Source organism: Felis catus, chromosome B3 (genome assembly GCF_018350175.1).
Source record: "Felis catus isolate Fca126 chromosome B3, F.catus_Fca126_mat1.0, whole genome shotgun sequence".
NCBI classification, from domain to species: Eukaryota; Metazoa; Chordata; class Mammalia; order Carnivora; family Felidae; genus Felis; species Felis catus.
The window spans coordinates 64,470,579-64,488,226 of NC_058373.1; the positions used below are offsets into that span (position 1 = coordinate 64,470,579).

At 35.8% G+C, this 17,648-nt stretch overlaps 1 protein-coding gene across 1 annotated transcript in view; it reads right to left on the reverse strand.

Moving 5' to 3' along the window:
* Nucleotides 1–524: 524 nt before the first annotated feature.
* Nucleotides 525–17,648, reverse strand: part of SPRED1 (sprouty related EVH1 domain containing 1) — a 139,730-nt gene continuing 122,606 nt past the window's right edge. Inside the window, exons 6-7 of the mRNA XM_011283078.4 lie at nucleotides 9,227–9,328; nucleotides 525–6,523 (exon numbers count right to left, since the gene is read on the reverse strand). Of these exons, the coding sequence (XP_011281380.1) occupies nucleotides 5,873–6,523; nucleotides 9,227–9,328 (753 nt within the window). The 3' untranslated portion in view covers nucleotides 525–5,872. The remainder of the gene's footprint in view (nucleotides 6,524–9,226; nucleotides 9,329–17,648) is intronic.

Sequence of the window (17,648 nt, forward strand, 5' to 3'; positions counted from 1 at the left end):
AATAAAATTTCATTTTAACAGAATAATACAACTACTCTGTTCAGTACATCGGTAACACTTGTAACAAAATGCAAAATTGCATTGTGACTGAAAGCATGGATTTTGGAGTAACACATTTTGGTTCAAAACCTCGTGCCTCTGATCTTGGGAATATTTTTTAACCTCTTACAGCCTAAGTCGCTTTTTTAGTGGAAAAAAAAGGAGGATAACACTTCATTATGGAATTGAGAACTGAAAGTGATCATTTAAAACATATTACATAACAGGGGTACCTGGATGGTTCAGTTGGTTAAACATCTGAGCCGAAATCAACCCAGGTCATGATCTCATGGTTTGTGAGATCGAGCCCTGCCTTGGGCAAAGCCTGCTTGGGATTCTCTCACTCCCTCTCTCAAAATAAAGGACACTTAAAATAAATAAACAAACATACATGTGTGTGTACACACACACACACACACACACACACACACACACACTCACAACATAAAAAAACCTGTTAAACAAAAAAAGAAACACCATTTCAATTCAGATTTTGTTAGACTTTTATTTTGAATATATTTTTGAGCCAGTACTTCAAGAGATCTCTCTAAAACTGCCAATCTTAAAGCAGTTAAGAGTAGACTCAGTTTTACTATTAATACCATTTTTTTCCCCTTTAAGAACCACTGTGTGCATGGCACTATACTGACGGCCAAGCAGAAACCCTAGTTTCAATTTCTCTTATGTAGAAACTATTCTACTTACTTGTGAATATTAACTTGATTGTGAAGAATGTAAAGCACATTTCTGAAAACCTGCAAATAAGCACAGGAGACTATACTTCATAATTCATGGTAAACAGTTAATTGTTGATTCTTCAAGCAAATACAACTGTAACACAGTAATCCAAAAGTTATTCTGGTGTTGAAATAAGCTATGATTTTTGAGTAGAGTACTGTCCTAATTTTTAATCTAGATCAGTATTTTGTTTATATTACAAATGAAACTCTGAAACCGAGTAGGGCACACAATAAAGCAGTAGTAGTTTTGGGTTAAAAATTTCCCATATGTCATTCTGAGATTATCATTTCATCCAGATTTAATGGTAACATGTTCCCAAACCAATAAATATATTTATATTTACTGTGTTTACCTATTTATAGGTAACAGACCATAACAAATCTGGATACAATCAAGGATGAATAAATGTCAATAAGATGAACTATATACATGAGTTTTCAGTTAAAAATATACCTTAAAAATGATTTTTTTAAAAAAGCTCATTTCTATTGCTTTCTCTTTGAGTAATTATGATCTCTTATGTGATACTTTGATATCCTCTGGAAGAGTAATAAAAAGTCCTTTTGTATTTCATGATAGGTTTAATCAGGTAATTAAAACAAATTCTTATGATATCATCTGATATGTCCAATTACATGGGTATGATGTAACAAAAACAGTTACAAACTTATATATGCATATTTACATTATATATCCAAACTATCAAGCTAAGCAACTATATCTAAGGAGATACATTATGACAGGAGTTAAACAAGTTTTCATTGCTTATTAGAAAGAATGCAGTCAAGCTTTTAATGGAAGTAATATACAAGTGAGGCACTTTTGAGGTCAAGAATAGAAAGCAATGACACTACATACCGGCAACGTTCACAAAAATCTATGTGTATCTTTAATACAAAGGTTTTTCAACTAGATTATTCTTGAGAAGTTTCAAAACTAGCAACTTATGCAATTTAAGGAGCTTTCAGGAACAATGGCTAACATCAGTGTATCAAAGCATATGAAAGTTTTATAACCACCTGGCTGCTAGGCAAACAGTACCTTAATACCTTAAAGCCCTTTTTTGTTTTTTGTGGGTTGTTTTTTTTTTTTTTTTTTTGGTTTATATAAATCACCTCAGGTTGTGGTTTCTTAATGTTTTGACTCACTGCAAAACACCTGATGGTACTATTATTACCATGGTTTAAAAACCAATTTTTTTTTAAGTGCAACAATGCAAGTTTCTAGTGCTTTCCTTTATCCTTAGAAATGTGAACCTGGAGGTCAAATTAAGAATGAGAATATTTAGTGAAGGATCTGTTTTCTAGGTAAATAAATTTTCAAAGTTACATGTAGAAAAATGTTACACTTGCCTAATATATCTTTGGGCTAAAATTAAAAACCCAAACTTACACATATATTCCAAAGTGTAATCACAAAGTCTAAGTAAATTTCAAAAAAAAAAGAAACAGCCTTTGAATTGCCCATCTGGAGGAAAAGTATGTGTTTCCTGTACTTTGAAGACCTACATGGATATTAGAAAACATCTCTGTGGCATTCAATCAAGGGGTTGGGGAGAAAAAAGAAAAAGAAAGACTTACCCAACATATCAGATGGCACTATACACATGAGTTGAAAGTGCATTTATATTACTTCAAAAGTTCATTTTAGGCACTGCTGAATAACCAATGAAAATAGGTAGTTTCAAGTTTTCCCCCCTAAACTTTAACCCCTGTCCCAACATCATCCCAGAGACATACACACACTCTCTGAAGTTATCATGATGAAATACAGGTGACGTTCATTATTTTCTTTAAAAAAACTCTCCCTGACTGGTAATGGGAGGAAAATTAGAATACCATTTTGGTAATGGCTTTTGCAAGTTAAAAGAATCGGTTTTGCAAATGCTTCGGCACATCCATTATGTTTGATTGCCAGTTCTCAATATCAATAAATATTTTAAGACAGGTTATGTAAGAAAAAAGTGCTTAAAATCTTTCAGTGACCAACCAGACACATTAGAGGAAAGATTCGATTTACAGTTCCTTTGAGCTATTTCTTACTCTTGTTTTCTCCCTTTGGAGGTGGCCACTGCTTAAATAGCCCTTTTTTATTGGTAGTAGTGATGAACCCTGTCAGATCCTGATTGCCACCTCAGGTCTCTGGTCTATAAATCATCCAGTAGGTGGTGCTGAAGTCCCGTATCTCCTATTTCTTCAAAAATCAAAGGATTCTCCTGTCAAGGCAGGAGAAAAATCATTTAAGAGTTATCAACTCTGAACACAACAAGCCATCAGACCAAAGTCTTTCTTATTATGCCATCCAGATGATTTCATTTTCAGTATTTACTGTTACTTGAGTTGTTCTATGAAGCCATTTGCTTCTACTACCAGATTCAAAGAGAAAGGTTTCCGAGGAAAAGCCATTTGGCAGTACCAGGTCTGTAGGCAGAAGGAGAAGATGTTCCTGAACTTACCGATACACGTCAAGAATGAGAAACTCGGACTATCCTTTTTACCCCCCCCCCCCCCCCCACATAATGAGAATTTACTCAAGAGAATATTCCCACATAGGGATTCAGATAGCACTATATTTCGTTAGTTTTCTAGACCAGTTTGGAATCTGAGTGTGTTAACTATGAAAATCCAAGGGGAAATAAAAACCATTTCATCACCGTAGTTTTTAATGAAGAAACTTGTTTAAAATGGTAAAGGAAAAAATGGGAATGGGATGGCGAAATCTTAGCAGCAAAGTGGTTAAACAAGTTGAAAATATTAATGCACAGACATTAAAATATTAAAGCATATATGTTGCATATAAAATACAGTACAGAACCAGGAGTTGCACTATACTGATTAGTGCTTAACAGAAGAAATGATTAAAATTGTTCTTCCCAGAAGTATATACACAGTTCATTTCCACAGCATTTTCCTATATAGCCAGCAAGTTATTTTCTTCAGTTATTCACACCTTGCTCAAACCTGAATTATAAATTCAGCACTTACAAATATGAAAATTCATTCACAAGGAAAACGAGTATTTCCATTTCACCAATAAAAAGTAATTTTGAAAGTTAACAGTCTATTCTAGGAAACCAAGTTTAGCTGAAAACTTCAGGGATGAAGATCATCTGGTGTAGCAGTGTTCAAATATATAAACAGTAAAAATAAGTCTTAAAACGGCTGCTACAGTGTCATATTTTGGATTTAGTTCATCCAATTGATTTTTAGTACAAAACTAGAAATAACCTCTTCTTCATAACATCTATAGTTATCAATATATTTTTCTTCTTTTCAATGTGAAATAATACTTCAAGATGATCTATATACACAATGTTGTCAGTTCAAGCTGTCATATAAATATAAATGCTTTCTTAAAAAAAAGTATTTTACAGACAGATAGTGTTATATACATTGTTCAGTTTGATCTGGGGCAAAAGAAGAAAGTGAACACAAGCCTAAGTGTGATATGTAAAAAGAATGATACATAAATGACATTTTAAAACCTGCATAGAAATGAGCTTCAAATGGTAGTGTGATTTTAATTTCTGTCACTTCTGAAACTTCAAGCCATTAAAAAAAAAGGCACACTTCTCAACTCTATCCCTCTAAGGGAATGTTCTTAAAGAACCCTTTACTTTGTTAGAGTTTTAATGTAACACTTAAAAAGACCAAAAAAACCCAAAAAAACAAACAAAAAAACGAAATGAAACCAAACCAAACAAAAAAACCCCACCAAAAACAAAACCCAAAAAACCCAGACAAATTAACCCCAACCACTTTAAACAATTTGTTGGAACATTTATCCAACTACTTTGTAAATAAAACATCCAGTAATACAATGCTCTGCAAAAGAAATAAAATTATATGTACAAGATATTTCATTCACAATGTTGGATTAAATACTTTCCTGGGATAGTTCAGTATATACTTTAACATATAATAATTTTGCTTTTAGGCCAGTTTAAATAAAATAAAATGCAACTGGGAAAAGTTACTCTTATGCAAATAATAAGCAATGAGAATTAAGTTAAAAAATTAGTAACACAGCTGAACATATTCTAGTTTAGCAGAGTTAAGTGGAGATCTCAGGAGGAAACTTTTATATTAACTATCCAGTTACACTTTTTGCCTTGTAAGACATTTGTAAATGCAATATGATTTTTTGAAGGAGGAAAACTCTGAAAGAAAACAACTTGCTGGTTGAATACCACAACAAAACAAAACAATCCCAAAACTCACTTTTTTCTATAATGTTTACTCAGTCTCTTTTTATATAAAAATAAGTGTTACGTTCCCATCAGAACATTAGACAATTACATCTGTGCTTTAAAAAAAAATTGGTCACTCAAGCCTATTAGAATATTTTTAAAGGTTTTAGATTACCAGAATGTACAGATATAACTCAATATAAACTGTAGTCAAGGGAAATGAGGATGAAAATATCAAATCATTCACATGGAATAAAAACGTTATTAACTAGATGAGTAAAATATTCAAAATATAATGGAATGTGACAGTAGATATATGTACATCTACTTCAGAACTAGGAAGGGGAAGAAAAGTTTAATATGTGATAATTCGTACCTTATATTTAGTTAAATATAAACATTTGTTATTTATACATAAAACTGCTTTCAAAAAACAACTAATAAATGATTTAGTTGTACTTGTTTTACTTCTTACAATTCCCAAGTGTTAACTTTTCTTAGATTGAAATCAACTGCCCCCTAGTGCACTTTTAGTTCATGTCTTAATGAATTCAAACCTTTAAAAGTCCCATCACCTAATGCATAAATATACAAAAATGCCAAAAATTAATCCCTTTTAGTTGGATATTTTATGCTCACTTTTTATACCCAATAACCAGAAATAGTTTCCTTTTGCAGATACTCTTTACAACCTGTAACAAAACATGCCATGCACTCAAGGGAAAAAGTTAGGCATGGCTAGCATTTGTGAAATGCCAAGAACTGACAAGTTCTGCTTCCTCCACGTGTGGCCCCAATGATTACCAGGCAAGATTTCATATTGCTTGCCAAAAGTTTCCACAAATCCAAGTTAGCTAATTCCTGGAAACAAAGATTTTAAGCTCATCTTGGCACTGGATCCTTTCATCCAGCAGCTTTATGTTTCCCACCACAGCACCCACACGCCTCACCACAACGATGGCACATTCTCAAAGGGACATAGCAGCACATACATGGTACAATGAAAGACAAAGCTACTAGGGCTAACCATCGTAAGCAGAACTTGTCATCACTAGTGTCACATGAACAGGGATCAGAAAAATCTCCCTCTGAGTCTGACATACAATGATATAACATGCTCTCTGCACAGAGCATGCAACTAACTTGATATATGCATCTTTTAATAGGGTCTGGAGCATCCTGACATTTTCCCCTGCCATTTTCTTCATGATTAAACCTTTCCTGGCAGTATACGCAGCGGGAACGTTCACCATCTTCTTTTCTTCGTTTTGACTTCTTAAATTTTAATGAGGAAGGCTGTGCCTTAAATACCACAGAGTCTTTGAGTGAACTTAACTTAGTCTCATCCCCACAAGAGTACAGATAGTCTGATTTTTTACTGTCTGGTTTAGAAAATTGAATACTGGAATCAGTATCATCTCTCTCTAAGTCATTTTTCCACATGTCAGGATGTCTGTAGTCTGCATAACGACGTATTAAGATATCTCGAGGGTTTATCCTGACAATCTCATCCTCATCTTGAAAGCTGACATGTCGGATTGATTTCAAAGGGACCTAAAAAGGAAAGAGATGAAAACTGCAGTAATAACTGTGAAGGTTAATTTTATATGTCAATTTGGCTAGGCTGCGTGCCCAAATATTTGATCAAACATTATTTTGGATGTTTATGTTTCTTGGATGAGATTAATCTTTAAATTGGTGGACTATGAGGGAAACAGATTATCTTCCAGGGCGTAGGCAGACCTCACCAATTAGCTGAAGGCCTTAATAGTATAAATGCTGACCACCGCCCCCTGCCTCGCCCCGCCCAAGCAATATGGAATTCCGCTAGCAGAATTCTGCCTTTAGATGGGGACTGCAACTCTTCCCTGGGTCTCAAGCCTGATAGCCTACCTGCATATTCTGCATATGTACCTCCACTATTGCATGAGCCAATTCCCTAAAATAAATCTCTCTGTGTATACATAACACAACTAGTTGGTTCCGTTTCTCTGGAGAACCCTGACTCATATAAATTTTAGTACCAAGAATTGGAGGGTTGTTGTTAACAAATACCTAAAACTGTGGAAATGCCTTTGGAACTGGGTAATGGGTAAAGGCTACAAGTTTTGAGGTGTATGTTACAAAAAGCCTTGAACAGACTGTTGGTTGAAATATGGCTGTCAAACATGCTTCTGGTGAAGGCTCAGACGGAAATGAAGAACACATTATTGGACACTGGGGAAAGGCGATCCATGTTACAAATTGGGTGAAGAATGTGGATGGATTGTATGTTAGTGTTTTGTGGAATATAGAACTTGTGAGTGATAGACTTGGATATTTAGCAGGGATTCCTAAGCAAAGTGCTGAAGGTGACTAGTTACTCCTTGCTGCTAACAGCAAAATGTAAGAGGAAAGGGATAAATTGAAATAGAAATTTTGAAGCAAAAAGGAGGCAGATCTTGAAGAGTCAGAAAATTCTCAGCCTATGGATAGTGCAAAAATTTAGAAAGCAGGCAAAGGTATGCTGATCCATCACATAATAAAGAGATTATGGGTGTGACTGCCAAATCCAACCAACCGTCTCAACTGAAATGCTGCCATGTTGGACTAAAGGGAAGAGAGGTAGGATGAAATGAAGAAAGGCTACTGGACATCAAGGATTTACAGGACTGGAAATACAGCTATCTAACTGAAAACATGTGTTATCCTTTAAAAAAAGGGAAGAACGACCCCAAAGGTAAGTCTCTCTCCTCAATTCCATATGGCAAAGTCAATTCCTCAGTTGCAGTGGGCCAGGAAACCTAGAGCCTTTGGTATGAGTTTATCACACACTGCCAAGGAAATGGGGCCACCACTGTGGTAGGCGCATAGGTCAAAGCATTGAGCCAAAGCCTAAGAGGATTATTTTCAGACCTTAAAATCTCACAGAATTTGCCCTGCCAGGTTTTAGACTTGCTTAGGACTCATGACTGCTTTCTTCTTTCTAAAATTTACCACTTATCAAAAGAAGTGTCTACTGTATGCCTTTTCCATCATGGTATTTTGGAAGCAGGTATTTGGGTCTTGTTTTACAGGTGTCTTGTTTTACAGGTAGAGAGGAATTCTGCCTTAGGACGAATCATACCTTGAGTCTCACCCACACTTGACTTAGACAAGATCTAGGATTTAGAATTGACGCTACAAGGGGTTCAGACTTCTGGGCTGTTGTAATGGGATGAATGTGAGGAACCAGAGTGTGCAATGTTATGGGCTGACTTGTGCACTCTCAAAATTCATATGCTGAGACCTCAACCCCCAGTACTTCACAATGTGACTACATTTGGATACAGGGCCTTTAAAAGGTGATTACATTAAAATAGATCCTTAATTAAGGTGGGTCTTAATCCAATCTGACTGGTATCCTTCTAAGAAAGGAAATGTGGACATACAGGGAGAGGAGGCACCAGAGATGTGTGGGTGTACAAAAGACCATGTGAGGACACAGCCAAAAGGTACAGAAAGAGAAGGCTGGGAAGAAACCAAATGTGCCAACATCTTCATTTTGGACTTCTGGTTTCCAGAACTACGAGAAAATCAGTATTTGTTTTTCAAGCCACTCAGTCTGCTATTTTGTTATGATAGCCCTAGCAAACGAATACAAAAACATACATGTATATAGCTTGGTTATACGAGTCACTTGAAACACAGGACACCCACACCTACTTATTCTCACTCTCTCCTCCTCCTTTCTCCACCCTCCTTTCTGGGTAGATTATCTTCCTGAGGCCAGGGAGCAGGTTAAATCTTTCTGGGGATAAATCAAATGGTGTCTAAATCAAAATGACCTTTTCCTTTATCTATACAAGTGGGCTTCTAGTAGTCACATCTGTTTCTCCTATGCCTATGCCCAGTCCCTGGACACAGTGACGGTCTACAGGTAAGCACCTGACTCAGGTTGAGACAAACTTCCATTCTCAAGATATTTGGAATCGGGGCTAAAAAACCCTCCAGGTCTGGGCTAATGGTGGAATGATGGATACAGTCCATTAAATTAACAATACACAATTTCTCTTGGCTTTATCCAGTGATAAATACGCAGTGGCAATTCCTAGAGTCAAACCAGAAATTTGGATGGAATTTAAGTAATAGTGTTCTATAAACATGCATGTAGCAAATTAACACACAAAAGATTTTCTAGTATAATTCAGCTACATGGAGAATTAAAAGGACTAAAAAATTTCACTTATGTGTTAATTAGTTGTATCCCACAATAGGAGATAAGCTAAGATTACTTACCCTATTTTGGGACTTTAGGCTTCCACATTCCTTGGATATTTGCCGTTGTACATATTCTATACTTCTGCCCTGAATGTCTAGGCCCGGATGACTGAATGTTATCTAAAATATAAACAATTTCTACTTAAGTGACCAGAGAATGTATTTCTTATTTTTAATAAAACCATACAGTGTGTATTCCAAAGTTTCATAACCTATTAGCAGTGAAGCTTTTCAAAATGGTTGTAATAAAGATCATTATTTGAATCATCCTATTGATTATTTGAACTTAGGTCTTTCCTTATACATTTAAATTTTAATTTCAAAAGTAACACGAACTTCTGGTTTCTGGTTCTACATGTGAGGAACTTAGTAAACGCCACTCTGTTCTAACAAGTAAACAACTGAATACAAAAAATAGCACCAATTTGTCTCAGATCTGTAAGACAGAGGAGGACACGGTGCGAACCACCGCCCCCAATACTGGAGAGATGGGAAAATAATGGGAGTCACAGCTCACCAGAACAAACTCATGAGCAGAATTGCTGCAGAAACGAGTGCTGAGGTGGACCTGCTCATAGTGAAGCCACACACTTTTGGGAGTTTACCTCCCGGAGCTCAGCCGATAAATATCAGAAAAATCCCTGCATGCTTCCAGCAGGTGGAGGGGGAAAGGAACCACTTCTGAACTATGCCAGAAAACTCTCCCAAGGTCTGCCCTCAGGAGAAACTAGTTAACCAGAGCCTTACCTGCTGGGATATTATCAGAGCATATCTGACCTAGGAGAGGGGAAATAGCCAACTCTAGTCAACTCTAACCATCTAACCCAACTAAGAAGTTACAAAAAACTGAGAAATACTGGTGGAGTTCACAGACCAGAGGCATAGGCTCATTCTAAAAGACTGAGACCTATTCATAGGACTACAGAATGCTCCCCGTCCCCCCATACCTCACCACCACATACTAAAGACCTATTTACAGCAGTTCCTTTTACCCAGTACATCATATCCAGCTATTAGCTATAAAGAACAAAATTACCAAACATACTGAAAGACAAAAACAATCTGAAGAGATAGAACAAGCACCAGAACGAGACACAGCAGGGATTTGGAATGAGAAGACTAGGAATTTAAAACAACTATGAATAATATGCTAAAAGCTCTAATGGATAGCACGCAAGAACAAATGAGCAATACAAGCAAAGAGATAGAAATCCTAATAAGGAACCAAAAAGAAATGCTAGAGATCACAAACACTAAGAGAAATGAAGAATGCCTTTGTGGGACTTATTAGACTGGACAGGACTGAAGAAAGAATCTCTGAGCTATATGAAATAGTAATGACTGAGAATTTACCCATATTGATGTTAGACACCAAACCACAGACCCAGGAAACTCTGAGAATACCAAGCAGGATAAATACCACGCCCTCTCCCCCACTACACCTACCATACCATTTTCAAACTATAAAAACTCAAAGATAAGACAAAGTCCTGAAAAATGACCAAAGGAAAAATTCCTGACTTACAGAGGGACAAAGAATCACATCTGCCCTCTTCTCGGAAATCATGCAAGCAAGAAGGCAGTGGAGTCAAAGATTTAAAGTGGTGAAAGAAACAATTTGCCAACCTAGAATGCTGTACCCTACAAAAAACCAAAATCCTTCAAAAGAGATAAAGACTTTCTCAGGCAAACAAAAACTGAAGAAATGTGTTGCCAGTAGACTTGCCTTACAAGGAATGTTATGAGGTTCTTTAGAGAGAAGGAAAATAATACAGATCAGAAACTCAGATCTATGTAAGAATAAAGGAATACTGAAGAAGGAATAAGTGAAAATAAAATAAAGTTTTAATTTTTCTTATTCTTAATTGAGCTAACAGAGAACAGTTGTTTAAAAATGGTAACAATGGGGGCACCTGGGTGGCTCAGTCGGTTAAGCGGCCGACTTCAGCTCAGGTCACGATCTCGCGGTCCATGAGTTTGAGCCCCACGTCGGGCTCTGTGCTGACAGCTCAGAGCCTGGAGCCTGTTTCAGATTCTGTGTCTCCCTCTCTCTGACCCTCCCTCGTTCATGCTCTGTCTCTCTCTGTCTCAAAAATAAATAAACGTTAAAAAAATTTTTTTTTAATTTAAAAAAAATAAAAATGCTAACAATGTATTCAATCATGTATGATTGTGTGTGTGTGTGTGTGTGTGTGTGTGTGTGTGTGTGTATATATATACTTACATATATAAAGGGAAATGAATGGCAATGATACAAGAGATGGGAAGGAGGAATTGGGATTATTTTGTTATTATAAGGTAATTGCAAGATCTGTAAAGTAATTTAGTGCTCTTTGAAAATGGACACAGATTAGTTGTAAAGGTATAATGCAAATCTCAGGATAACTACAAAAGAAAAGATAAAACAGACAAACAAATGTCACTTATATGTCAAAAAGGAGAGAAAACGAAACCATATAAAATGTTGAATTAAACCACAAAGACAGAAAATAAATGAAAGACAAAAACAGAAACAGAGAAAAAGGGCAACAAATAGAAAACTATAAAAAATATGGTAGATATTAATTCCGCTGTATCAATAATCACTTTGAACGTTAATGCCCTAAACGCACCAATTAAACAACAGAGACTGTCAGAGAAAATAAAAAAGACCCAACTATGTGTTGTCTATAAGAAACATACTTACAGAGTAAAGGTAAAGAGGTGGAGAAAAATATACTATGCTAACACTAATCAAAAGAAAGCTTATTTAATTAATTTCAGACACAGCTGACCTCAAAGCAAGAAAAGTTGGTGGTGATAAAGAAGGGCATTACATAATGATAGAAGATTAATTTTCTAAGAAGACCTAGCAATCCTTAATGTGTACGTGCTTAAGAACAGAGCATTATATTACACAAGGCAAAAACTGACAGAACTGCAAGGAGAAAGAGACATACTTATTATCACAGCTGGAGACTTTAACACCCCTCTGTCAGAAATGGACAGATCCAATAGGCAGAAAATCAGTAAGGACCTGGTTGAACTCCACACCATCAATCATATGAATATAAGTGACATCTACAGACTATTTAACAACAGCAAAATATTTTCTCAAGTTCACATGAACATTAACCAAGACAGACCACATTCTGGGCCACAAAGCAGACTTCAATAAATTTAAAAGAATACAAATTATATAATGTCTGCTCTCAGACCGCAAAGGAAATAAATTAGATATCAATAATAGAAGGATAAGTGAAAAATCTCCAAATATGTGGAGATTTAACAAAACAACACTTCCAAATTAACACAGATCAAAGAAATTTTTAAAAATTAAGTATTTTGAACTAAATGGAAATGAAAATTGTAGAATAGAGTGAAGGTTGTGCTTAGAGGGAAATTTACAGCATCAAATGCATATATTAGAAAAGAAAGATCTAAAATCAATAATCTATGTTTCCACCTTAGAAAACTAGAAAAAGATTAAATCCAAACCTAGAGTTTCTAACTAATGCAATAAGAAAAGAAAAAGAATTAAAAGGTATACAGATTGAGAAGGAAGAAATAAAACTGTCCTTGTTCACAGAAGGTATAATCATGTATGCAGAAAATCTGAAAGAATTGATAAAATAACTCCCAGAACTAAACTAATAAGCAATTATAGCAAGGTTGCAGGATACAAAATTTATACATAAAAGCCAATCACTTTCCTATATATGAACAATAAACACATGTGGAGTTTGACATTAAAAATGCAGTACCATTCATATTAGCACTCCCCAAAATGAAATACTTAGGTATAAATCTAACAAAATATGTATAAGATCTGTTATGAGGAAACTATAAAACACTGATGAACAAAATCAATAATAAATGTAGAGATATCCACATTCATGGATTGGAAGACTCAATACTGTCAAGATGTCAGTTCTTCTCAAATTAGTCTACAGATTCAATGCAGTCCCAGTTAAAACACCAGCAAGTTATTTTGTGGATACAACAACTGATTCAAAGTTTATAGAAAGAGGCAAAAGACCCAGAAGAGCCAACACAATATTGAAGGAGAAAAAAGCTGGAGGACTGACATTACCTGACTTCAAGGTTACAACATTAATTAAGACAGTGTGGAATTGACAAAAGAATAGATCAGTGATACATTACAGATGACTTTGGTAAATGGCAAGGACTTTAAAATACAACACCAAAGGCACAATCCATGAAAGAAAGAACTGATAAGCTGGACTTCATTAAAATTAAAACCTTCTGCTGTGCAAGATACAGTGTCAAAAGAATGAGAAGGCAAGTCATACACTGGGAGAGAATATTTATAAAAGATATCTGATAAAGGAACGTTATCCAAAATATACAAAGAAGTCTTAAAAACCAACAATAAAGGGGTGCCTGGGTGGCTCAGTTGGTTGAGCGTCTGACTTCGGGTCAGGTCATGATCTCATGGTTCAGGAGTTCAAGCCCTGCATCGGACTCTACGCTGACAGCTCAGAGCCTGGAGCGTGCTTCAGATTCTGTGTCCCCCTCTCTCCGCCCCACCCCTGTTTGTGCTCTGTCTCTCTCTTTCAAAAATGAATAAACATAAAAAAAATTTTGAAATAAAACCAACAATAAAAATTCTCAAAAACCAATAATAATGAAACAACCCAATTTAAAAAATGAAGCCAAAGATCTCAATATATTCACCATGGAAGATACACAAATGGAAAAACAGCAAATGAAAAGATGCTACATACCGTAAGTCATCAAGGAAATGCAAATTAAAACAAGGAGATACCACTACACAAGTAGTAGAATGGCTAATATCGAGAACACTGACAACACTAAATCCTGGGGAGGATAGGATGCAGAGCAACAGGGAATCCTTATTGACTGCTGGTGGGAATTAAAAATGGTGCAGCTACTTTAGAAGACAATTTGGCAATCTCTTATAACACTAAACATACTCTTCCCATATGATCCAGCAATTGCACTCCTTCCTACCCAAAGGATTCAAAAACTTATATCCATGCAAAAAATTGCACACAAATGTTGTTAGCTGCTTTATTCATAAGTGCTAAACCTTGGGAGCAACCAAAATGTCCTTCTGTAGATGAACATAAAGTGTGGTATATACCCAAACAAGAGAATATTAGTCAGTATTTAAAACAAAAAAAAAAGAAGACAAAGAAGAACTTTACATGCATTACTACTACGTGAAGGAAACCAAAGTGAAAACAATCTGAAAAGGCTGTATACTTTATGACTTCTGATAAAGTGAACCTATAAAGGTAATAAAAATTTAAGTGACTGCCAAGAGTTGTGCTTTGGCAGGGGTGGAAGAGATATGAATAGGCAGAACGCAGAGAATTTTTAGGGCAGTAAAAAACAAAAACAAAAACCTATGACACCATAACCGACCAGGCCACCCAGGTGCCCCCAAACCTCGTGTTTTTTAAGCTAGTGTTAGGTAACAATTCTCCATAGGTCTCATTTCTGTAGATCTAGTGAGGAAAGGCACCTTTTGCCTTTGTTTCAGACTATCTTTGCAAAGATGTACGTAAAGCGAAGCCCTTGAAAGGTAAGTGCCTTCCCTTTTTAGTTAGGTTTATTTAGTATCTACTATGACTATGACACCATCTCTTTCCCTGGCAAAGTCAGGCAAGACTTAACATCCTTTATAAACGACTTTGGGTTCCCTAAGTTCAGGGTTCCAACGCTGTAATGCAAAACCACTGAGTGTGTTTCATCCACCTGAGCAGCTCAGCACCATCTCCATGGGACTCGGAAGGCCAGGGGACCAACCCAAACATGAAGCTCATGCTACTTTATTGTGCTGTGAGTAATAATGTCCCTTGTCTCTGATCTAGCAGCCTTATGTCTTCTGGAAGCAACCAGAAGGTTGAACCTTTAGGGTAAAATCTCAGACTTTTCATATTTCTCGACAGCAAGAAAGCAGTCTAGACCTCTTGGCAAGACTGACCGGCTGTGGAGAAGGATCCATCAACCTATCCAGTCAAAAGCAATTAAACATTCAAAGCATGTAAGTACTCTCTTGAACACATACTCATGAAGCAAGCTTTGGACAACGACCTAGTATCTTATGAAGATCTATTTTATGTAGACATTGTACTAAACAAACTACCACTAGTATTACAGTCCACATGGATGGCTTAAATTAAATTTTTACATTCTGATTTTTTATGTATCATTTTTTTAACTTTATTTATTTGAGAGAGAGAGAGAGAGAGAGAGAGAGAGAGAGAGAGAGAGAGAGAGAATATGAGCTGGGAAGGGGCAGAGAGAGAGAATTCCAAGCTAACAGTGTGGGGCCTGATGTGGGGCTCGAACTCACAAACCGTGAGATTATGACCTGAGTCAAAAATCCAGAGTTGGATGCTTAACTAACTGAGCCACTCAGGCGCCCCTACATCATTTTTCTTAAACTTGATTATTTTAGTCCGTGAAAGAGGACTCCATCTTGACAAAAAAGGTTTCTGACCAGCAAGTGTAAGGCCAGATTCTATAATATGGGAAATTCACCCTGTGAAGCCTATTGGGTGACACCCAAATGGACAAGCCTATTGGGTGACACCCAAATGGACACCCAAATGTATAGTGGTGTACCACTATACAAATGCAAGTGCACATTATTCCTCTTAAGAAACTTCCAGATTTATTAAATGCATAGCTAGTATCTGTGTACCTTTAAAGAAGAATACCCATACCATTCTAGTTCCTAATAAACTGAGTTCACTTATTTTGACATCACCAAATTTATAATTAAGTATCTAGTTATACAAAGTCATTAAACATCATCCTTTTTTTCTCTAGGTCACATCAATCTTAGATATAAGGAAAAGTCGCAAAGCAGCTAGAATTCAGACCCTAATAGTCTGGTTCCAGAAGACATGTTCACACTCAAAATCCCCAGGCTAAGAATTGCCTGCCAACTGTTGTTTATTTCCCTCTCTTCAGTTATCTAGCACCATTTTGTATTTTTCTACGTGGCGACTACATTCTTTAACCACTCCACCACTATCATCATTGCATTTTGGGAGAAGGGCTCGGTTCTTTTCCCTCCCATTAGTCAAAAGAGTTCCCTCAGCCAAAAAAGATAGGCCAAATAAATTCCCAGGGTCTCGGATGATGAATATCAGTCCCTTGTAACTTTGTGTTACATTCACTAAATTTTTTCTCACTGCTCAACTATATGAAATCACTGGTCTAGTTCAGGATGTACATACATCCATTCTCTCCTCCATTGGTAAGTTTTTCTACCCATCACTCAAGATGTTGGAAGTATTTTGTATTTAAAAGTGTTAAACTGGATCTCTCCAATCTTGCTTCCTAGGATGCCTAGATGATGAGGAGGAAATATAACTCTGGACTGATTGTTCTGATTCCAAAAATCCCTGGAAAAGTTATGCAAATTGTTTTCAGCCTCTATTTTTGGCTCTTTTTAATAAAACTGGCTTAAAATTACTTTTTCCCTTCTTGTACCAATATTTTAATAACATTTTTTGTGCATTTCTTCTAAAATTTCATAGTAAACTTAGAAAAAAACATGTATATAAACTATAGATAATGTCTATCCCCCTAATGAGGCAGCTTGCTGTAGTGACTGTTGTGAAGATTAATGAGTTATGTAAGTGCTTTAAACAGTACTCAGCATATAGTAGGGACAAACTATGATAAGGATTAACAAGCCATACTTATTAGATGTAATGTAACATAAAGCTGCCTATTTATTATAAATGAAATATTTCCAACTTGAGCTAGAATAAAGAGACGACGAGAAGATGGCAGAAGGAGGAAAAACACCATTTGTAAATAACCTGAGAATTCTAATAATTTAACAAATATTAACGTGGTGACTTTGTTCAGGTACTTAATGATTCTATGCATGAATTCCTTCACTGATAATATCTTTATTTATTTACTGCTCAAATGAGATATTGGAATCAAAAGCATTTAGCAAAGCATCAAAAGAATATAAGATCTCAAGTCTTCTTGATTTCCTAAGACAATTACAAAGGTCAGATAAAATTATTAAACATGAAAATCATGTAACACTTTAACAAGTAATCCGAAATATTAGAATGAAAGTCACTTTCCAAAGTAAAAGCAAAATGATTCTCAGAAATTTGAGTATTGCTTTCAGTAATGATTTTATTTATGAAAAACACCAGGCAGAAATACTAAAAGGTTTTAAAAAAAAGAGTAAGACATACTAACAGGTTTCATTATCCTACTTCATATACCATGATATTAGAGGAGAAAAAATGGAGAGTATCAGTATAAACTGCAGTTGTAGGTACTGGGGAAACAGAGATAATCAAGTGTTTGACAGAACAAATTAAGACAAACACTATCAAAGAAACAAGAGTCTTCTCTTCTGAGATGGAAAAAAAAAAACACCTAAGTAAGAGATGACAAAACCCTTGTGTTTGAAAAAATGGCCACCATG